At 42.7% G+C, this 24,771-nt stretch overlaps 2 protein-coding genes across 3 annotated transcripts in view; one reads left to right on the top strand and one right to left on the bottom strand.

Moving 5' to 3' along the window:
• The window catches only part of LOC136677926 (calmodulin-regulated spectrin-associated protein 2-like), a 63,994-nt gene that overhangs the window by 16,863 nt on the left and 22,360 nt on the right, over positions 1–24,771 (bottom strand). For both annotated transcript variants that reach the window (XM_066655643.1, XM_066655642.1), the window contains exons 4-6: positions 5,638–5,718; positions 2,940–3,081; positions 2,407–2,546 (exon numbers count right to left, since the gene is read on the bottom strand). In XM_066655643.1, coding sequence (XP_066511740.1) covers positions 2,407–2,546; positions 2,940–3,081; positions 5,638–5,718 — 363 coding nt within the window. The remainder of the gene's footprint in view (positions 1–2,406; positions 2,547–2,939; positions 3,082–5,637; positions 5,719–24,771) is intronic.
• LOC136677925 (sterile alpha motif domain-containing protein 9-like) lies at positions 1,457–18,430 on the top strand. Its single transcript, XM_066655641.1, has 3 exons — positions 1,457–1,593; positions 8,781–8,852; positions 12,561–18,430. Exon 3 carries the CDS (start codon positions 12,593–12,595, stop codon positions 17,588–17,590), a length of 4,998 nt encoding a protein of 1,665 aa, XP_066511738.1. The 5' UTR covers positions 1,457–1,593; positions 8,781–8,852; positions 12,561–12,592; the 3' UTR covers positions 17,591–18,430.

A 24,771-nucleotide genomic window follows, 5' to 3' on the forward strand; every position in this document is an offset into this window, starting at 1 on the left:
CTGTCTCTCTCTCTCTCACTCTCTGTCTCTCTCTCTCTCTCTCCCTGTCTGTCTCTCTCTCTCTCTCTCTCTCCCTGTCTCTCTCTCTGTCTCTCTGTCTGTCTGTCTCTCTCTCTCTCTCTCTCTCCCTGTCTGTCTCTCTCTCTCTCTCTCTCCCTGTCTCTCTGTCTCTCTCTCTCTCTGTCTGTCTCTCTCTCTCTCTCTCTCTCACTCTCTGTCTCTCTCTCTCTCCCTGTCTGTCTCTCTCTCTCACTCTCTGTCTGTCTGTCTGTCTGTCTGTCGCTCTCTCTCTCTCTCTCTCTCTCTCTCTCTCTCATTGAAAATACCAGTAATTCTTCAGGACAAACATAAATAAGGCAGTGTCCTCTCAGGTTTACAGCACAGGTTCTAATTAACTGCTGAGTTAACAATTAAAAAAACTAAACATGAACCATGCTGATAAGATTAAGTATAAAATATATTACACTTAAATAAATATAAAGCGATTGTCAGAAGTTCTCTGTGAAGAATGTGCATTTATTTTCTCCTAAAAACGTGTCAACATTTGACTGTGTGTCTGACTGAGACTAGTGAAGAATGTCTCAGGTTACACTCCGAGAAACTGCAGTGGAGCTCCTCTCTCGGGGAACGGCCTGAAAATGGTGTGTGAGAAATAGCTGAGTTTCACCTGGGACCACAAACCAATAGAAAGGTTTCATTCACACCGTTGAAATGTACAATCACAGGGGTTCTACTAAAAACCATAAGGATGTATTCAGAGCTCTGCCTCCTACTGTCTGTAGAACCTCTATCACTGTGGCGTCGAGAAGATAGAAGATAAATATAAGACGAGTTTAAGTGTCTTCAGTCAACAAATCACTAACATATAACTGTTATATTAACGTCATAAAACCACACTGTACCAATCATTCTCATCACTCTACACACCTCCCTCCCTCTCTGTCTCTCCCTTCTTCCCTCCCTCTCTCACTCTCTCTCTCCCTTCTTCTCTCCCTCTCTCTCTCTCACTCACTCTCTCTCTCCCTTCTTCCCTCCCTCTCTCACTCTCTCTGTCTCTCTCTCTCTCTCTCCCTTCTTCCCTCCCTCTCTCTCTCTCCCCCTTCTTCCCTCCCTCTCACTCTCTCTCTCACTCTCTCTCCCTTCTTCCCTCCCTCTCTCTCTCTCTCTCCCTTCTTCCCTCCCTCTCTCTCTCACTCTCTCTCACTCTGTCTCTCTCTCCCTTCTTCCCTCCCTCTCCCCCTTCTTCCCTCCCTCTCTCTCTTCTTCCCTCCCTCTCCCCCTTCTTCCCTCCCTCTCTCTCCCTTCTTCCCTCTCTCTCACACTCTCCCTCTCTCTCCTCCCTCCCTCTCTCACTCTCTCTCCTCCCTCCCTCCCTCCCTCTCTCTCCCTCTCCCTGACTTCCTCAAATACCAACACACACACTTTCCTCATGATTCAGTTCTTCCTAACGGTCAGATTTAAAACAAAGAGCTAGTCATCACTCCCTCCCACGACATTCTCTCTTCTACAAACCCACACAGAGTCCATTTCAAGCAGCAGACTCTGTTCCTCTGGAAAATAAACAGCAACACAAACAAACAACAAAGACATGAGGTAAGTGAAGCCGGGAAAATCCATCTTTACCGTTTCTGGTGCTGATAATGACACTGGGTCAAAGCTGATCACAGAAGGATAAGGATAACTCTCAGTTCTCAAAGTGTCTGTGTAATTTACTAATGAAAACAAAGCCAGTGATTCAGAGCCGTCAGAGGAGGAAACAGAGAAACGTTACTACAGCACACTCCCAGGACACTACAGCATTCCTTTATAAAACACACCATGCCAGAGATCCTCATGCAGTGTGTCGTAAAGTAAAGTACTTTTAAAACTAAAAAACTAATCAAACTAAGTAATAAACCACAGCCTAACGCAGGGAAACTGAGGTAAACAGAGAGTCTCTCAGCTACAAAGCAGTGCACTTCGGTGGCTTAGTGGTTAGCACGTTGGGTTCAAGTCCCATCTGGGTGGAGTTTCCATGTTCTCCCTGTGACTCCCTGTGTCTCCTGTTTTCTCCCACAGTCCAAAAACATGGAGGGTAGGTGAATTGGCTTCTGTCTAATAACTGTCCTGGTTTGTGAGTGAATGAGTGTGTACCCAGATATGGATTGGCGCTCTGTCCTGGGTGAAAGCCTAGAGTACGCTGTGCGCATTTGGCTGCCGCTTCTCACCTGTGTGTGTGTGTGAATTGAGTGTTCTGAGCAGTGTGGATTGTAAAGCGTCCTTGGGTGTCTAGAAAGGCGCTATATAAGTGTAACAATAACTCTGCTCTCAGACAAAACACTACTTCACCACAAACAAGTTTAAAAAAACCTTCTCAAACTCAGTCTTTAACAAACAGAAAAAGCTGTGGATCCCTTCAGACTTCACCTTGATGGAGATGGAGGCGTAGAGCATGTCCTCCAGAGTGAAGTGGCAGCAGTTGTTCAGATTCTCTCTGCAGAAGCCCTGGATCAGCTGGAGGTTGTAGAGGCTGTCAGCCAGTGACATCGTCTCCTTAATGCAGATATCTACACGGGGGCGGGAACAGAGAACACAACCAGCCAATGAAAACACAGCCTGTTTTGTCGGAGTGGGCCAGAAGAGGGGAATAGAGAGAAATGCTGGAGTTACACGAGGAGGAGGTGTTTATATTTGAAAGAAAGGCTCTCTCCTTCTCCTTTCCTTCTATTCTTTCTTGTTTCTCTCTGACTCTTTCTACACACACACACACACACACTTCCTTCCTCGACTCCGCCCTCAGTGACCCACAAGTTGCTTTTCTTATAAATCCAGTTTAAACAATGCTCACTAACTAAGTGTGAAACCAGGAGGCCGTTTTAATACTCTGACTAATCTACGCAGAGTGGCGAGGTCTGGTCACACTTCAGATGAATAGATGGACTGTATAACTGCAGCATTACCTTCCAGTGGCACTGCGGTGGGACAGTAGAAATGCAGCAGTGCCGCAAGAACACAGCCATCTGTGTTGTCCTTCAGTAGGTTGTCCACTAAGGGGAGACAGAGCGCAGACTGAGACTTGGAGTCCTCCCTCTTGTACCGCGCCTGGGTGGGTCACGGAATAACACAATGATTAGTACGTGTACAAACACATCCTCACTAGCTCTCTACCTGTAGGAATGAGAGAGAGAGACACAGAGGTCAGGGGGTATATCATTTAACCCTAACCTCACCATCCTGAGCTGTGAACAGTGGGGTTTATGTTTGTGGGAGGGTTGCAAGAGCATCACACTTAATATTCTCTCCTCTTTCTCTCTCTCTCTAATAAAAACACACGGTGGTAGGTGGATTGGAGACTCAAAAGAATGTGTGTGTGTGTGGACTGGCGCCCCCTCCAGGGCGTGTTTGTGGAATAAGTATGACATTGGACAAGTGCTTATCGACAGAAAGGCCCTGTTCATTAATAATAATAATTCTTGATAAAGTAACTCTGGAAAAGCATTTGAATACGAAGTGTTTACTTCAGGACACAGACTGGACCTGGCACAAGTCTAGAGCTGATCCAAGCTCATGGATATTGTCACTGTTTATTTTGGCTAAGGGCATGACCCAAATTCTAAGCACATCATTTCCCCTTCGCAGGATCCATCGGTCTTACTTTACAGTGTACAGCAGGACGTGTTTAAGAACATAAACAACAGGCCTCGTTATTAACGGCCTCACAGACAGAATTGGGCTAATTACGCTCTGTTGGTCTCCTGCCCCATAGACTGGCTCCTAACCCTGCTTTAACATGACTTACATTGTCCTGGGTTAACGTCCACTATCACAGTGTAACCGTTATCACAGACGACACACTGCTAATGAAGATTCTAACAAACAACACCTTTGAGCACATCATAGTCATTTTAGAATGAAACCTAAAGCCAATCTGAATTAGTTCTAAACCAGTTCACAGCACCAATGTACAGCTTTTTAGAAGATTACGATGGTGCCTGCATTTAACCCATAAGAGCCCATGGTGACATAGGTGTCACAAACCCTTTATAAAGGTCTGGAAAGTTCCATAAACAGCATCATCCTTCACTTTAAATAATGACACCCCTGAGTGACTTTTACTGAACATCCTGCATACAGTCACATGACATTTTGTGAATGTGTGTGTGTGTGTGTGTGTGTGTGTGACACCTCATTTTCAGAATGACTGTGTGCTTGGTGAGGACATACACACCACAGAAACGCTTATTTTAAAAACATGTTTCTAAATGGTGTGTTCCTAACTTTTTTGCAACTCAAAAGCTGTAGTGTGTTACATTCGACCCGTCTCTGATCCCAATTCAAAAACAAATTGCTGAAATACAAGTTATAAAATGGTTGCTGTGATGTTAAAGTATCACTGGGATTTTAACCCAAAAATCATTACAGAAAACAGCAAGAAATGTAAAAAAAACAAGTATTCCATGTTGTTTCTAAAGGGGTAGGACTTTGTCTGACTCTTCTGGGAGGGTTCAGGAAGTCTTATTGTAGGAAGCTCTGAGATAAGGCAACTACTTTCTCATAAAGAGATCCAAGGTTCAGTGTAACAGCGTAAGTACTTTCAGTTTTTACAAATTAATACGAGTGAATCTGCAGCTCATATTCAGAAGAGAACTTACAGGAGCATCAGGTAAGAGCTTCCCTGAGGAAACGGTTAATTCTGTTAGTTATAAGACTTTTTAATCACATCTCTGTAAAAATACTTTGACTATAAGTTTCTATTCTGAAAGACTTTAATGTTATTGCTGGCATTTTGAAGTTTTTTGTAGAAATGCCAAATACTCACCAATTAAAACTGTGGTTAAGGCTTTTAAATGACAAAAAGAGACAAGTTTATCCTATAAAATAATCTCATTTGTACGTATGCGTTTGGAAACGTGTTTATGTACCAGGGTCTTTAAGAAGACTTAAGAAAACTGTTTAGATCAAAGGAATAAAGGAACCGTTCAGTCTTAACTTTAACTGGATAATTAACCATAGTGATTAACTATAAAACATTTAAACTCTTAATGTCCAGCTTTATTACAAACTAAAAATGATTATTTAGTAACTACCATGATTCTAATGCAAACTGGTGGCTGTTCTTAGGTGAGAGGAGTGTGTAATAACACCTTGGACTGACTGGTGGGAGCACGGCCATTTAAGGAGCTACAGTAAAATCCATAATTGTAAACGCCTAGTTTTTAAAGCTCAAATCTCCTTGGAGATGAGCCTCAAATCATTAAAATTCATTCTAAAGCCTGGTTCACTGCTATTAAACGAAGCTGGAAAATCGAGTGAGAATTTACACTAATGACAAATGCTAAGAGTACAAACATCATCTGGTTTCTACAAAGAACTTATTTGTTTTTCCAAATGTACTGTAAACAAAGGTGTGTTTGTCCAAACAGTGCTGTTGAGTAATAAGACACTCCCTAAAGAACTGAACTGATGATGAAGGGCTGGACAAACAAATGACTTAAAAGTGTGTCATAAACTTCAAATAATGAACATATAGTAACTGAAATTACTTTTTTTTAATCTGTAAATGTATTTTTTGTGAAGACATTTTTGCATTTTTTGTGATATTTTTGATTTGATGATTCTTTTAAACTTCACTGGAAACAATATCAGCCTTGCACTCACCTTTAGAGCTGCAGGTTTAGCTTCAAGTGCATTTCTTCCTGTCTGTTCTTGAGCTAGGATTTCTCTCAGGTATCCATTTACCTGGAATAAAACACACATATACTTCAAATTATGACTTTTTCTCAACAAAGATGTAGATTCAGTATTAAAACATGCTAAAAAATACATTTAAGTGTAAGTGGTAGGTTTGTGTGCTATAACAATAGCACTGTATACTGCAGTATTTAACAGTGTGGACAATATCTCAAAATGTCTGGTGTGTCAAATTTCTGTTGTGTGTGTGTTTGTTTAGTACATGGCAAAATCATTACACAGTAAATTCACCAGTGTTAAATCAACACTCATTCATTTATTATCGGTGACACTTATCCAGTTCAGGGCGGCGGTGGGTCCGGAGTCTACACAGAATCATTGGGCACAAAGCAGGAACACACCCTGGAGGGGGCGCCAGTCCTTCACAGGGCGACACACACACACACACTTACACCTACGTACACTTTTGAGTCACCAATCCACCTTGCAACGTGTGTTTTTGGAGCGTGGGAGGAAACTGGAGCACCCGGAGGAAACCCACTCAGACACAGAGAGAACACACCACACTCCTCACAGACAGTCACCCGGAGGAAACCCACGCAGACACAGAGAGAACACACCACACTCCTCACAGTCACCCGGAGGAAACCCACACAGACACAGGGAGAACACACCACACTCCTCACAGACAGTGACCTGGAGGAAACCCACGCAGAAACAGGGAGTACACACCACACTCCTCACAGACAATCACCCGGAGGAAACCCACGCAGACACAGGGAGAACACACCACACTCCTCACAGACAGTCACCCGGAGGAAACCCACGCAGACACAGGGAGAACACACCACACTCCTCACAGACAGTCACCAGGAGGAAACCCACACAGACACAGGGAGTACACACCACACTCCTCACAGACAGACACCCGGAGGAAACCCACGCAGACACAGGGAGAACACACCACACTCCTCACAGACAGTCACCTGGAGGAAACCCACACAGACACAGGGAGTACACACCACACTCCTCACAGACAGTCACCCGGAGGAAACCCACACAGACACAGGGAGAACACACCACACTCCTCACAGACAGTGACCTGGAGGAAACCCACGCAGAAACAGGGAGTACACACCACACTCCTCACAGACAATCACCCGGAGGAAACCCACGCAGACACAGGGAGAACACACCACACTCCTCACAGACAGTCACCCGGAGGAAACCCACGCAGACACAGGGAGAACACACCACACTCCTCACAGACAGTCACCAGGAGGAAACCCACACAGACACAGGGAGTACACACCACACTCCTCACAGACAGTCACCCGGAGGAAACCCACGCAGACACAGGGAGAACACACCACACTCCTCACAGACAGTCACCCGGAGGAAACCCACGCAGACACAGGGAGTACACACCACACTCCTCACAGACAGTCACCTGGAGGAAACCCACACAGACACAGGGAGTACACACCACACTCCTCACAGACAGTCACCCGGAGGAAACCCACACAGACACAAGGAGAACACACCACACTCCTCACAGACAGTCACTCGGAGGAAACCCACACAGACACAGAGAGAACACACCACACTCCTCACAGACAGTCACCCGGAGGAAACCCACACAGACACAGAGAGAACACACCACACTCCTCACAGACAGTCACTCGGAGGAAACCCACGCAGACACAGGGGAGGTCACTGACTGGTGAGGTCATACTCTGAAAACTGGTGGGGAAGTACACAATCCAGTTGTAAGCCCTTTGCACATTCATTCAATCATGTGATGTATGTGCACACAATAAGGGACCCAGGTCACAGCCCCAAGGATTCCTCAGTCCTCTGCCTGTCCCTGTGTGCCCATGGTCCCAAATTCTGCTGGACATTACCAGCCTGATTTTAGTTGACCATTGCACCAAGGCATCCAAGTTTGTGCACTGCACAAATTTCCAATCTGTCAAAAAGAAACAGAACATGTACTACACTTTCTGGCATTCTTCTCTGGGCTTGTCACCCACTGAACACTAGTTTGGTTTTGCACCACCCATGTGTGCCAAACAGGAGCATGAGGTATAGCAACATTTTGTTCATCATTCCTGAAGGGCATGGCAGAATACCTGTGTATCTCTCCTGACCACAACCAAGGCTTGGAAATCTGTAACTGACTTTATAAGATGTAGAGCTAACTTTATGTTTAAATAGGTTTAATAAAGAATTTTAGTTAAATCCAGGGTATTAGGTGTTACATAACAGCAATATCTCATTCAAGATGAAGAAAAATCATTTAATAAAATGACTGATGAATCTCTTCACAAAATGAGAGGATTTCAGCCTAGAATTTTCCAAATTTAAAAATCTGACCCACAACAAGTAGCATCCTGATGTGTTCCAGCTCACTGTAGGAATGGTGAGTGTAGTCTGGTGTTGCTCCAAGTGACACACAGGACAAAGTTTGCCAGTTCCCCGTGCTGGTCTTTTAATCACATGACATACAAAAGAGAATATTTACATATGTGTAGATGAGACCAAAGCTACTTCTAGCATCTACTCCATTGACTTCAACCAAACTCTAGAATAATCCCCTCTGACACTGGCTTAGACGGCCACTCTGCCCCCTCCTTCTGATTCCACCTGAAACTACGGACACTGGAAGCCTGTGCTAGCATTTCTCCTGCGGTGTTGCTATCAGTGTGTGAAGAGTGGGAGAAGAGGGTTGCACTGACAATCCAACACAATGGGCAGCACTTTGAACACATTTTATAAGTGGTCAGAAACTTGTAAATAACTCATGAAAGAATAAAATTACATTAAAACCAAGAGCAGCATTGTTTGATGTGTCACATGACCCTCTTCCCATTGAAAAAACAAAAGTTGGATCCAAAATGTCCGACTTCAAAATGGCCGCCATGGTCACCACCCATCTTGAAAAGACCACCCCCCCCCCATAATAATGTGCCACAAACAGGAAGTTAATATCACCAACCTTTCCCATTTTATTAAGATGTATCCATATAAATGGCCCATCCTGTACATGAAGTATTAATATTAACATTCAACTAGCTTAAATAATAACATAATTTATCATTATCCAACAGGTACCATTAAATATCCACATTCTCCAGGACTCAGCTATACCCAGTAATCATCAGGATCCGAGAATCTTTCAGGTAAATAAACACTCACAATTAATTGTTGTGGATTCAAATCAGTACATGACAGTCTTGTGATGTGAAAGGGAAACTTCATCACACGAACGAGTCACTTTCACCAATGAATTGTGGAGAAAAGATAAAGGGATTCTTGGTCTCAAACTTTTAGTGAATGCATTAAGAAATTTGCTGAGATTTACGTATGCCACTGAAACACTTGTGTATCATCAGTCTCCCTCTGAAATCTTGTTTTATTCTTTCAGTAAAATATTTTTAAGGTTTTATTCTTTCTCCATTAGCAGGACATTATTGGACACTATATGACAATATTAGGGCAGAAGAAATTAGGTATAAAATTGATTCTTGATGTTTATAACTATATAATATTTTGGTGAATAAAATAAAATTTTAGCTTCAAGTGCATTTCTTCCTGTCTGCTCTTGAGCCAGGATTTCTCTCAGGTATCCATTTATCTTTTTTAAATGTGCAATTATTGTTTAAATCATATTCATACATTTATAAATTAATAAACTCCCCAGATCACCACCTTAACGTGGTGGAGGGGTTTGCATGCCGGCGTGAGCCTAGGAGCTATGTTGTTGGGGGCAATAGCCCCTGGTAGGGTCTCCCAAGGCAAATGTGTCCTAGGTGATAGGCCAGACAAAGAGTGATCCATAAAGACAAGGATGAAGAGATTAAGAACAGGGACACAGCTCCCCTTGCCCAGAGTAGGGTTACCGGGGCCTCACCCTGGAGCCAGGCCTGGTGGAGGGGCTCCTTGGCAAGCACCTGGTGGCCGGACTTTCACTCATGGGGTCTGGCCAGGCTCAGCCCGAAGGAGTAACATGGGTCCACTCTCCCATGAGCCCACCACATGTGGGAGAGGTAGTAATCCGGGTCTGGTGCATTGTGGATCGCGTGGCGGCCGGGGTCGGGGGCCCTGGCGTTCTGATCCTCAGTTACTGAAACTGGTTTTTGGAACATGGAATATAACCTCTCTGGTGGGAAAAGAGCCTGAGCTGGTGCACGAGGTTGAGAGGTACCAGCTAGATATAGTTGGGCTCACCTCGACACACAGTATGGGCTCTGGAACCAATCTCCTTGAGAGGGGTTGGATGCTTTTTCACTCTGGAGTTGCCCAGGGTTAGAGGCGTAAGGCAGGAGTGGGCTTACTCATAGCCCCCCGACTTAGAGCCTGTACATTGGGGTTTACCCTAGTGGACGAGAGGTTGGGGAAAAGGCTTATGTAGTTTGTGCTTATGCACCAAACAGCAGTTTAGAGTACCATACCTTCTTGAGGACCCTAGAGGGGGTGCTGGAGACCACACATTCTGGGGACTCCATTGTTTGGATGATCGACTTTATAGTCGTATCATCGGACCTGCGGCCATATGTCCTGGACACTCGGGTGAAGAGAGGTGCTGAGCTGTCAACTGACCACCACCCTGTGGTGAGTTGGATCAGATGGCGGGGATGATGCCGGACAGACCTTGCAGGCCTAAACGTGTGCTGAGGGTTTGCTGGGAACATTTGGCTGAGGAACCTGTCAGAAAGATCTTCAACTCCCACATCCGGCAGATCTTTGCTGTGGCTGCAAGATTATCGATGCCTGTCGGGGTGGCAATCCCCGCACTCTGTGGTGGACACCCCAGGTGAGGGAGGCTGTCAAGCTGAACAAAGAGTCCTATTGAGCCTGGTTGGCTCTGGGGACTCCGGAGACAGCTGACAAGTACAGAAGAGCCAAGCGGCTCGCGGCTTCGGTTGTCGCTGAGGCAAAAACTCGGGGGATGGGAGGAGTTCGGTGAGAACATGGAAAACAACTTTCGGTCGGCTCCGAGAAGTTTCTGGCAAATCATCAGGCGACTCAGGAGGGGAAAGCGGCTTTCCACCAACACTGTATATAGTGGGGGTGGGGAGTTGTTGACTTCGACTGGGGATGTCATTAAGTGGTGGATCTTCTCAATCCCACCTGCACGTCAGAGGAAGTGGTAGGAAAACTCCTTGGTGGTAGGGCCCCGGGGGTGGATGAAATTCGCCCCGGGTTCCTCAAGTCTCTGGATGTTGTGGTGCTGTCCTGTCTGACACGTCTTTGCAACATCGCGTGGACATCGGGGGCAGTGCCTCTGGACTGGTAGACTGGGGTGGTGGTTCCCCTTTTTAAAAAGGGGGATCGGAGGGTATGTTCCAACTATAGGGGGATCACACTCCTCAGCCTCCCCGGTAAGGTCTATGCGGGGGTACTGGAAAAGAGAGTCCGACTGATAGTTGAACCTCAGTTCCAGGAGGAACAATGCGGATTCCGCCCTAGTCGTGGAACACAGGACCAGCTCTTTACCCTTGCTAGGGTCCTGGAGGGTGCGTGGGAGTTTGCTCAACCAATCTACATGTGTTTTTTGGATCTGGAGAAGGCATTCGACCGTGTCCCTCGGGATATTCTGTGGGGGGTGTTCTGGGAGTATGGGGTACTGGGCTCTTTGCTGCGAGCCATCCAGTCCCTGTATAAACAGAGCAGGAGTCTGGTTCGTATGGCTGGCAGTCCAGTCGGCGTTGGACTCTGTCAGGGCTGCCCGTTGTCACCGGTTCTGTTCATAATTTTTATGGACAGAATTTCTCAGCATAGCCAAGTGGCGGAAGGTGTACGGTTTGGTGGTCTCTGAGAGGTCTCTGGCTGAGAGGAGCCAGTTGAGGTGGTTTGGGCATCTGGTCTGGATGCCTCCTGGACGCCTTCCTGGTGAGGTGTTCCAGGCATGTCCAACGGGGAGGAGGCCCCGGGGCAGACCAAGAACACGCTGGAGAGACTACATGTCTCGACAGGCCTGGGAACGCCTCGGTATACCCCCGGAGGAGCTGTAGACGGTGGCTGGGGAGAGGGAGGTCCGGGTTTCCTTGCTCCGACTACTTCCCCCGCGACCCGGAACTATTTGAATATTTGTTTTAACATAACTCCTTTTGTACCCTGTGAAGGACTGGCGCCCCCTCCAGGGTGTATTCCTGCCTTGCGCCCAATGATTCCAGGTAGGCTCTGGACCCACCGCGACCCTGAACTGGATAAGGATTACAGATAATGAATGAATGAATGAATAACTCCTTTTGGCATATATTTCATCAATAAGTGATTGCAGTGTTTCAGATTGCTACACGATTATACCAGATCGAACCCCAGTTTCCAAATGAATGCATTAATACACTCAAGTGATTTCTGTATCAAATAAAAATGTAAACAACTTAAAAGTGCCTGTTGTATTTCATAGTCAGCCATAAGATACAGAAATAGTGATTGAGCTGATAACCAATGAGGGCTCAAAGAGGTCAAATTTTTATAACTGTTGTCCTTTTTATAACAAGAATTTCAAGGCACTATAATTTCGTATAATGTTAAGAACACGTGCTGTATGCATTCAGCTTAAATGCTCCTAAGAGTAACTGTCCTAAAGAAATTCCCAAACACATTTTTCCAGAAAGGTTAGGACATTTTGTAAAATGCAGTAAAAACAAGAACTTGTTTCTATAATTAGTTTCTATAATTAACTCACAAATGTTACTGAGTAGTCTGTGTAAATGTTATATATAAATAATTTAATTTGATTCTTGCACCACACTTAAACTTGGGATGGGTCAAACAAAGGGGAAATGAAGTAATATTAATATTGAAAATAGTTTAAGTTTTTCAATGCGTGATTGCATTAAGGAATATAAATGTAACATGAAACATATTTCTTTGTGCAGTTTAACTCTGGTAAAACCCTGCTCTTTGGACAATGAGTGTCAGGATGAAGTTTCATCTCAGAGTTGAGGAGTGGACAAAAGAGCAAGTTCGCCAATGGCTGACAGAAGAGCTGAAGATAGACCAAAGATGGAGCGACAAACTGTATGAGGAGGAAGTATCCGGCAAAGAATTAATTTGCTACAAATCAAAGGATTTGTGTGAATTAGGACTTAAACATGGTCCAGCAGTTAGAATTATAAACACATTAGAAACTTTATTAAAGTCTGTTGAAAATGTATCTGATTTTAACATGCACCCAGGCACCTCTCAAACAGACTCACAGTCACATTCAGATGTCCCCGAGAGTTCAAAAGCACATTCCACTGATGAAAAGACTGGTATGTCATCATTACCAACTGATCAAATATCAGACCGTGTAACACAATCACAGAAAGCAACGAAATCTAAAAAGAAAAAGAAGAGAAAATGTTTATCCACTTCTGATACTGACAATAGTTTAACACACAAAACCACAAACGAAGCCCCTTCTAAAAGTACAGTTACTCAAACAACACAATCACAAATGGATAAAAACCTCAGTGTAATGACTAAAAGTGAGACAACAGAAATATCCACAGCTATGCCTTGCCAGAAGAAAGAAAGTAAGGCAAAAATATCTTCCAGGAATGCATCTGCTGAAGTCACAGTGACAGAATCTGTAGGACCAGAAGAACTTAAAACAAAAGTCACCAACACAGAAAAACTATCACAATCTCAAAAGGTTGACGGGAAGCAAAAGCCATTAAAATGCTTATGCACTTTTTATCCATTTGACCAGCAGTCTGTCTCTCACAGATATACTGAACATTATATTTTACCACCAGAATCAGGACCAAGTAATCTAATTGACCCAGTACACGAGTACAAGTTTTTGGGAAGAGCAGAAGACACTGATGTAATGAAGAAAAAAATCAACAAAGAGGTGTTTCGGTTTGCCGCAGGATGCATGAATTCAAGAACAAATGGAACCATCCACTTTGGCGTAGCAGATTCCAAAAACTCTACATATTCTCATGGTGAGATTATCGGGGTCAGTGTCGATGAAACAGATATAATTATCGATCACTTTCATCAAGGAATCAGATCATACTTTATTGACTATGCTGATGATGCAAAAAAATGTATCAGAGAACCTCGCTTTGTTGAAGTGCTGTGCAGTGACAAGACATTTTCCAATAAATATATCATAGAAGTAGATGTTGTTCCAAAAAACAGTGTAGTTGAGGGTAAAGTGTTTCAAACCCAGACACTGGATGAAGAAAATCAATGGAAGAAAAGCAAAGGAAATTCATTGTTTGTTAGAGATGGGGCAACAACCAGAGACATATTTAAAATTGGAAACCCCAGAGATTTGCAGGTTGAAGTAAGTAAGATGAATGAAGGCCTGAAAGTTCTAGACACAATGAGAAAGGAGGCAGAAAAAAAGCCTGAATGCAGAAAAAAGCTACAATATGGAGAAAAATTAAAAGATCTGTTGACAGGTGGAGAAAGAACTCTCAGTCATTATGATTACTACATAATTGTAACAAACAAAAGTCACTCGGAACAACTTCAACATCTGAAGTTTCTGACAGCACTGAAATTATTCTGCGTGTTAGACTTTGATCCAGAGTCTGTGAAAAAGGGATCCTGCAACAGGTACAGAAAAGACAGAATTGCAAATCTTCACACACCAGGACAGTTTCATGGGGATCCAAGAACTTTAATTCAGACACTAAACTTGTACAAACAAACCAGTTGGGTGTTGTGCAATGGAAGGTTGGACATTGATAAGGACACGGAAAAACCACTGCCTCCAAGTACGTGGCTGATTGAAAGAGCTGGAGAAGTGCAGGACATGATTTCATTCCTCTGCAATCCAGACACTCTTCCAAGAGGGAGGTTCTTGGTCATCTTCCTTCTTCTTTCTGTTGTGGAAGCCATGAATGATCCAATATTTGACACTTTCATGTCATTTTACAAGAATCTCGGAGGAACACAAAATATTGTAAGCATCTGTACATCGCACGATGGTTTTCAAAAATGGAAAGACTTTGTTCAAACTAGAACAGAGTTGGACAATGGGCAAAGGATTCTGGAATTAGACGTTAGTGAAATCAATGGGACAATACTTGAAAAACACCATCAAACAACCGAAAAACTACTGCCTTCTGATTACGGAAGCTCAGTGGTTTTAAAACAAATTGATGAGGATTCAATGACAGCTCTGGATATTCTGTGTAAGAATCAATGTGAAAATGAATATGATGAGGACAGTGAAGAATTTCAAGACTTCAAAATCAAAAAAGAGGCTGAATTTTACCGGGGCGGCAAAGTGGAGTGGTGGAACTTCTACTTTTCTGACAAAACTCCAACAAAACCTTTTATAAAACGGGACAAGTATACACAAGTCAGGAACATGGTCACATTTCAAACAAATGAACCTACAAGTACATGTGTCATGGTGAATCTTTTTCACCATCCTGGATGTGGTGGCACAACTCTAGCAATGAATGTGATGTGGGACCTGAGGAAAGAATTCAGATGTGCTGTGTTAAGGGATAACACAGTCTCAAAAGAAGACGTGGCACAACAAGTTAGCTACCTCCTGAGATGTGGAAAAACTGACAGTTTACCTAAAAACCCGATCTTGCTGTTAGTGGAAGACTCAGAAGACACAGAGAACACGCAAGAACTGCAACACTGTTTAAGGAAAACTATTGGTGAAATGGATGCACTTGTTATCATCCTGAACTGCATACGTTCAAAAAACCCAGTAGAAAAGTATAAAAACTGTGTGATTGACCGTCAGTACATCACTGCTGCATTGTCAAAATATGAACAAAATGCTTTTGATGAAAAGCTCCAGGAGCTTCAAAAAAATCACGACAAACCTGAGAACTTTTATAGTTTCATGATAATGAAAAATAACTTCAATCAGGATTACGTAGCACATGTTGCAGACACCATCCTGAAAGATGTCGACGCTGGCAGCAGAGAGGCACAACTCCTCTCAATTTTGGCACTGTTCAACACATATGTGGCGGAATCGTCAATCAGTGTGTCCCTTTGTGAGGATTTCCTCGGCATTAAAAGGAGACTGTGGGGAAAAGAATCTGTGATGGATAAAATGGAGCCTTATTCGTGCTTGTTAATTGAGTTCCAAGTTGAAGAATACGGCGTGTACAAAGCTGTTCGTTTTGTTCATCAACGTATAGCAGCAGAATGTGTCAAGGTATTAGAGGAAAGGCACAGCAGCCCAAGAGCTGACATAATCCTCAATATGCTGCATTCCGACCTGTTCTTTGAAAGGGGAATAGGAAAAGATAACCTACTGCAGTCACTAAAGAGCATGCTCATTACCAGGCAACGAAAGACAGAAGGTGATGAGAAAGACACACTCTTTTCACCTTTAATCGAAGACATCAGATCTGGAAAAGAGGGAACTAAAAATATTCAGGACATATTGACTGAAGCGTCAAAGAGATTTGATAAAGACTTTTCAATCCCGCAAGCTTTGGCACGGCACAACTATCTGAATGAAAAAGAATTTGCCAAAGCAAAGATCTGGGCGTACCATGCCAAATCTATCAAAGAAAACTCATACACATTTGATACGGTTGGCCAGGTCTCACGTAGTGAACTGAAACATAAAATTGATGGGAAAAAGCAAGAGAAAAAACCACATACACCTGATGATGTGAAAGAACTGCTTGAGCTGGCGAAAGAGGCAATAAAAGCTTTCCAAAGAGCCCAGTTACTGGCACAAACAGATGACAAGGCTGATGATGACGTGAAACCTCACTGGAAGCAAAATTCCTACAACATTTCTGGATACATGAATGAGATTGACACTGCTATGATAGTCTTTGACATAGTGTGGGCACTTCCATTGTTTGAAGAGAAAGACGTCATGAGAAATGAGTACATTAAGCAATTTTTTAAAGGAAAGATGTCATTGTCTTCTCTTTCCATAACTCAAACTGAGGCCAACGAGAAATTTGTTTCTGTTCTTAAAGACAACGAGTCATTTCTCATTTCCCTGAAGCCAAGTGTGGACAAGGCTTTTGAATTCCTTGAAGTGTTCTTCACCTACACGAGAGTCAAGGGTGTTGTTGACACAGAAAAGCAGAACAAAAACAGGAAGTGTATTTCAGATCACTTTAAAAACTATATCTCTTTGTTCTGTTCATCATCTAAGGAAAGGCTAAGTGAGAAAACCAGCAAACCCAAGCTGAGCTTAACCATGGAAATTGAAGAATGTAGGATGTTTCTAGAAGAAAACAAAGCAAATTACTTCCCAAGAATTCTTCAGTTTTTGGAGTTCAGGAAAGACATGATCGAATCAATTGCTGAAAAGTATTCCTTCATCTACCAGAACTGTACCTCCAAGTCTCTTCAGGACAAAACCCATCACTTGCTCACACACATCATTCTTAAACTGCTGAAGCCAAAATCTAAATTAGCAAAGTCCCCCAAAATGCTGATGGAACTTTTGGAGGAAATTTTGCAAGAAGCTGGATTATCACATCAGTATCCGGAGCCTTACTACCTTGCGCTACTCTTGCTATGGCCTGGGAGGAGTCATGCTGACAAAAAAATAGTAACATATGTGGATAAGATAAGAAAATCATCTCGAAAACAACTTTCCTCCATCTTTAGAGCAAGAGCCCCAATTGCCCACTTATATTTGGGAAAGTCAGATGGATTAGAGAGGCTGGTTTCCAAAAAAGTTCTCGATGATCATTTCAGTAATGTTTCCCAGCGTAATGCTCTTTGGCAGAATGCAGAAATCTTCAAGGAAAAGCCCATTAAAGACAAGCTCCTCAGAGTAAATGGCATCATTGAGCAGGGAGAGTTGTATGCAGAGTACGGCAAGCTGCAGATCCCTGTGCGACCTACATACTTTGGTAGAATTAAAAGTGGGTACAGTACAGAGAAAGTCTCCTTTTATATAGGCTTTGCCATTGATGGACCACTGGCCTACGACATTCAATATGACGATATGTAGACCATCAGTGGACCTAACTGATAAAGACCATCGAGATATTAAACTTCCTGTATCTGTTCTGTGCAAAATATCAAAAAGTCTACTGTGCAACCTGGGAACTCCAGCCAACTTCATGATCATTATCATTGGTTCTGCAAAGCATCTACTACTAGCTATTTTATGCCATAGCAACCACCTGAAATACCTTAGCAACCACCCTAGCAACTGTCTGGGATCATTTACCACTTACATGCTTTAGCAATGCCAACGCACCCATTCAGTAACACCATAGCAACCACCTGATAAACCATAGCAAAATATTCCCCGTTGTGACACACATGGGCTTCTCTAGAAACACCAGCACCACTCAGGCTACGTACCTGTGCTTTCTTTGGGAAATGTTCTTTTCAAGTTTGGGTGTTGTAAGTAGCTGTTTAATATGATTTTATGCTAGAAAGTTGGTGATAATTGTAAACAACTGTGTACATAATATCAGAGGATATATGCCAAAGTTCTGTGTTTTTTTAATGTACGTTTTTGTCAGATTTTTTGTAAAGGGAAGAAAATGCAGTAGAGTTTGAACTTAACTACAAGTGTATAAAGATCTAGATGTTCTAGAACAGATTTGTATAATTTAGTAGACAACAGAAGGAAGTGAATTGTAACCTCTCTTTTCTCATGCTGTACATCTTTATATTGTTGTGGCAATCATTCCACATGGTTGTTGTTACACGCAGAGCTGCGGTCTGTGTTTAATGTCTTATTCTCTTGATTGTATTAGGATGATATGTTTTAAAGGTCTTTCAGGTCACTTTTTGGGGATTCTTCAATACGCTCTTTTATTGCAACAATGTTTATTCCTTAAAACAAAATGATTGTTCTACATTCAGTATTTTTGACAATGTACAACAATTTTGGAATAAAATGCTTAATGCTAAAGTAAAATGCTATTTCCTACTTCTCATTTACCAAAGTTCCAAAATCAAAAGTTTGAGGCTTTATTACACATTTCTACATTCTTAGGAAAGCTGTGAATGTACTTACTACATGCAATGTTTAAAACCATCAGAGTTCATGATTTAGTAAACAGAATACACCCTTCTGAGTGCAAGACTCCTTTTAAAAACTAAACAAATTCATTATTACTACGACATATACCTTCATCACTTAAAAAGTCTAAATGAAGAAAACATTTCAAAGATGGGACATGTCACATTCTGACATCAAATCTCTAACGGGGGATGGACCCAGAGGTTTGGACTTTAATGAACAGAAGACAGCGGCGCTTCTCACTCTCTAACATTAGACAAGTGCAGAGCTTGGCGTGCTGGTTGGTTTTTTGTTGGTCTGTTTATTTCTTCTTCCACTGAGTGTTCAAGGGTAGAACTTGGGGACAATCAGTGTTAAGGCCAGTGGAAAATGTGTAATCTTAGTTTATTCAAAGGCAATAACACATGGCAGTGTGAACACAGCAGTGAACAGGAGCACACACCCTGAACCCTTTACACAGCACGTTCACCAGTTTTAAATCAACATGGAGAGTGTTGACAAGTTTACATTTTACACTAATGGTGTTGCTTTAACACTGGTGAACTTGCTCTGAACAGCTTTTATCAGTCAGTTTTCTCAGATTAAAATTGAATTTCTCAAAACAACTTCTTCAAACTCCACATGATGTAGTTACTTGTGCACCTCATAAAAACACAAAATTAATTCTCATTAATTTTGGACAACAGCACATGCTTTGGTTACAAAGTTAGACTTCTGTCTATCGTGTTGATCAGAATGTATTCGACTGTTCTCTGTTGAAGAGTTCAACCCCCAAATGGCACTAGTCCATTGCCTATTACAGTACACATGCTCAGATGACCCTGCTGGCTGCTGTGGATGCAGTCCGTGAACACATCACCGCTGATGTCTGTAGAGACTGGATGAGACGCTCGAAAATATTCTTTCCACACTGCATTGCGAATATACAGGGGTTGGACAATGAAACTGAAACACCTGTTTTATTGTGGTTTTAGACCACAGTAATTTATTAGTATGTTGTAGGGCCTCCTTTTGCGGCCGATACAGCGTCAGTTGGTCTTGGGAATGACATACACAAGTCCTGCACAGTGGTCAGAGGGATTTGAAGCCATTCTTCTAGCAGGATAGTGGCCAGGTCTCTACGTGATGCTGGTGGAGGAAAACGTTTCCTGACTCGCTCCTCCAAAACACCCCAAAGTGGCTCAATAATATTTAGATCTGGTGACTGTGCAGGCCATGGGAGATGTTCAACTTCACTTTCATGTTCATCAAACCAATCTTTCACCAGTCTCGCTGTGTGTATTGGTGCATTGTCGTCCTGATACACGGCACCGCCTTCAGGACACAGTGTTTGAACCATTGGATGCATATGGTCCTCCAGAACGGTTCAGTAGTCCTTAGCAGTGACACGCCCATCTGATCCACTCCCATGCTTCACTCTGGGCATGCAACAGTGTCACACCTTGCTCACTGGTGAGGGTAGTGTGTCTCGACAAGGTTATGGGTTAAGAAAACAAATAACTATAAATTAATTAAATGATGGCAAACCACAATGGCACCTTTAGTGCAAGGGTGCTTTATTTAGTGAAATGTAAAAAGAAGGGGAAAAAAACTAGTTACAAATTACATACAGGGGATAAGAGGGAACAATCTTTTCTCTTCCAATATAAAGATAATTTCTCGGCACAACTATTCAGCCAACTTTCCAACCTTCGCTCCCCCCTTCTGTCCTCAAAATGAGTCCTTATATAGACTCCTAGTGGCTTAACTAATTCAGTATGTACCACTCCTCCTCTTCTACAGGGGGAGACAACTACAATCAAAGGATAATACAAAAAAAAACATGCAATTGTACTCTGCAAAACCCTTGTTCAAAAAGTGACTACTTGATACTAATCAAACGACAAACACACATCATGAACAAGGTTAAACCTAAAATGAAAATAAAAGAAAAATATTTCCATACAACCTCCCCACTCAAATGGACCAACTCAACCTGGCTCCAACAGGCAGGTCTGAATTTGCTCAGGCACTATTTAAGGACACCTAAAAATCAGTTTGAGCCTTTTTTTGAACAGGAAGGTGCAGTAAGTCCTATGTAATTATGAAATATCTCTGTTTTACAACTCCGTAGAATATTTTAACTGAAAGGGTGAGATTGTTTACCAAGCTAGCAATATGGATGTAAAAATTGAAAAAGAATAATGTGTGTGCCCCCTCCAGGGTGTGTTCCTGCCTTGCGCCCAATGATTCCAGGTAGGCTCTGGACCCACCGCGACCCTGAATTGGATAAGGGTTACAGATAATGAATGAATGAATAATGTGTGTGTGGGCTACTGGGAGATAAAACAGGGACAGAAAGGGCTATGAGGAATAAGAGGGGAACAGAAATATTTATCTAGTGGTCATGTATTGTCCGTTCTGTCACATCACCCACCACCTCCTCTGGTTTGACCAAGGTGGGCAAACGAGAAAGGTAATCAGCCATAATGTTCTGACGTCCAGGCTTATGACAGACTTGAAAAGCAAAGGTTTGCAAGGCCAGGTACCACCTGGTAATGCGTGAGTTATTGTCTTTCATTGAATTTATCCATGTCAGAGCGCTGTGATCAGTTACTAACATAAATTGTCTTCCCAGCAGATAATAACGAGGACTTTCCAAAGCCCATTTTATTGCAAGAGCCACTCTTTCCACGGTGGAATATCTTGTCTCTCTTGGTAACAGCTTATGACTAAGGTACAACACTGGTTGTTCCTGTTCATTAGTACCTTGTAATAAGACTGCTCCAATTCCAACTGCTGAAGCATCAACCTGTACTGGAAATGGCTTGGAAAAATCTGGGCTGATTTAGAACAGGCTTGGAACACAAAGCATTTTTCAAGACTGTGAATGACCTCTCGCAATCCTCCGTCCATCGGACTGGATTCTTTGCAGATTTGAGGGTCAATTCGGTCAGTGGGGCAGCAATGGTGGCAAACTGTGGAATAAACCTACGATACCATCCAATCAAGCCAAGGAAAGACCGCACTTGTTTTTTGGTGTGAGGTCGGGGACTATTTTTAATAGCTTCCACCTTGTTCACCTGTGGTTGTATTAGACCCCTTCCAAGGCGGTATAACCAAGTACCGAATCTCCACCTAACCCCATTCACATTTGTCCACATTGAGTGTCAAGCCAGCTCTGTCAATTCGTTCTAAGACATCTGCCACATGCTTGAGGTGGTCACACCAGTTGTTGCTAAATATCACAACATCATCAAGATATGCTGAACTGTAAGTTTTACAGCCTCTCAGAAAATGGTCCATTAACCGCTGAAAGGTTGCGGGAGCCCCATGAAGCCCAAAAGGCATGACAGTAAAGTGGAAGAGGCCCAGGGGAGTGCTGAACGCGGTGTATTCCCGAGATGCCTCCGCCAGCGGAACCTGCCAGTAACCCTTGCAGAGGTCGAGGGTTGTTATAAACTGAGCATGCCCAAGCTGCTCTAGTAAATCATCAATTCGGGGCATGGGATATGCATCAAACCTAGAAATAGAATTGATTTTTCTAAAATCAATACAGACCCTTAAGGTTCCGTCAGGTTTAGGGACAATCATTATTGGGCTACACCACTCACTATCTGAGGGTTCAATGACCCTCAGATCCAGCATAGTGTGGACCTCAGCCTTAAGAGGTTCGACTAGTCTTTCTGGCCCACGATAAGGCCTCTGTCGGATGGGATGGTCATCTTTAAGATGAATACTATGCTGTGTGACATGTGTGCACCCAGGCTTAGATTGGAAACGGGAAGGATGTCTATTAAATACACACCTCAAATCTATTTGTTGAAGAGTGGTCATATGGCTTAGTCTAGGCTTATGTGAAGACTTCCACGATAAGAGTTCATCAATCTCATCTTCACCATCCTCTTCCACTTGCTGGACCATCAGGACAAGGTTGGGTTCTGTGCATTCCTTCCATTGTCTCATGAGGTTAACATGGTATGTTTGTGATTTTTTTTCCCTTTTCAGGATGCAGTACTTCATAGGTCACTGGCCCTTGTTTTCGTAGGACATCAAAAGGCCCCTGTCATTTTGCCAGAAGTTTGTTGGTGGATGTGGGAAGTAGCAAAAGGACCTTCTGTCCAGGTTTAAATTCACGCAGACAGGCTTTTTGATCATACCATGTTTTCTGTTTATACTGGGCTTTCTCCAGGTGCAGACTGGCCTCTTCTCTATAAGCTTTCAGACGATCTCTCATCTGTAGGACAAAGCTGACAATGCTTTCTTTACCAACTTCAGGGTTGTTCTCCCACTGGTGGTGCAAGAGATCAAGGGGTCCCTGAACAGACCATCCATAAAGAAGCTCAAACGGCGAGAACCCTGTTGAAGCTTGGGGTACCTCACGTATGCAAAGAGGAGGAAGGGTAGCCATTTGTCCCAAACTTTTTCAACATGGTCTTTAGGGTTTTGGTTGAACCTCTCAACCAAACCATCAGTTTGTGGATGATAGGGTGTGGTGTGAATTCCAGGGATGCCCAGGTGCTGAAAGAACTGTGACATGAGACGTGAAGTAAAATTTGTGCCCTGATCATTGAGGATTTCCTGAGGGAATCCCACTCTAGAAAAGAATTGCACAAGGGCAGTAATGATCTTAGGGGTGGTGATAGAGCGTAGGGGAAACGCCTCCGGGAACCTGGTGGCATAATCACAAACAACCAATATGTATCTGTGTCCAGAAATGCTCTTCTCAGGGGGAGCTATGATATCCATTGCAATACGTTTAAATGGTGTTGAAATAATGAGCATGGGCTATTAAAGGTGCTCTGTTAAAATGACGAATGTGTCTGGTTTTTTGGCAGTCAGGGCATGAAGTACAGTATTCCTGGACATTCGCATACATAGAAGGCCAGAAAAAGGTGGTGTGCTGACATTACCCTGGATACCGTGGCTCTTGATACATCACAGAGACTCCCTGTCTCGGTCACAGATGCGCCAGCAAGACGTGCACCAACAATGTGTCCTCTTTTGAACTCTGGTGTGTCACCCATAATGTTGTGTGTATTGCAATATTTTGAGAAAACTCTGCTCTTACTTTCTGCTAATTAACCCTTCACACTCTGCTCTTACTGGTGCAATGTGCAGTTAATGAAGATTGTCCACCAGACTGCTCCAATTTAGCCATGAAACCTCCCACACTACAATGAGAGGTGTTTCACTTTCATTGTCCAACAATTGTGTGTATGAAATAAATATGAACCTTGTACAGTCTCTTTCAGTAAATGTCTAACTTTGTTTGTTTTACATTCACCTCACAGTAAAAGTGCAGCCTGTTCATTTTCACAATCATCAACAACATTTAATAAGTAAAGAAATGGTCACGCTGTGTCTCCCTCTGGTGGAAGGACAAGGCTTCGCCAGACATCAAACCCAGCATCATATTAACCGTTTGTGTAAATTTATTAACAGTAAATATTTGGGGAATATTCTCTTGAAGTTTTTAAATTATGGCTAATTTCATAAATTACAATTATTTTTTTTTCTTGGAAATCCATGACGTTACCTTCCAGACTCTGAGATGGTGTGGAGTAATAAACATTTGAAAAGGTATGATTAATCAGGTTGTCCAGACTTTTGACTGATAATCTGCAGTGTATTTAATTCACCCTTAAATTAATCAGATTAATCATAAAAAGACTAGGAAATAAATTAGTCATTCGTTAAATGGACATAAATTATAATTATGTGAAAAAGGAAAGTATACTATTGTCCTGAGAGTTAATAAATTAAGAGAAATATATATTTCTGTGTATCTCTGGATAAATGAAATGACGTGCAGCAAAAAACCTTCAATAAAAAGCTTCTCTTGCACTTCTTCATAATGAAACTGAAATAGCATTTCTGAGCTTCTACACTAGTGTTTATACCTTTATTGGATTGTAACAAAATTGGAAATGCAAAAACAAAAAATAAAAAAAAACAGTTGGAGGGAGGGGGTGGGTTTCCTATTTACACACTGCACTTTCTGCCGTCCTCATCCTGGAGTAGCAATAACAGAGGGACTTTTCTTCATGTTATAGATCAGAGAAGCATCACAATGATTTTAAAGCTGTAATTTTAAAGTATAAATATCATGCAGAGCTCCTTTAAGTTTAAACCGAACTGAATCCTAAAGCCTTTGGTTTTCTGTTTTTCTT

The sequence above is a fragment of the Hoplias malabaricus genome, chromosome Y (genome assembly GCF_029633855.1).
Source record: "Hoplias malabaricus isolate fHopMal1 chromosome Y, fHopMal1.hap1, whole genome shotgun sequence".
NCBI classification, from domain to species: Eukaryota; Metazoa; Chordata; class Actinopteri; order Characiformes; family Erythrinidae; genus Hoplias; species Hoplias malabaricus.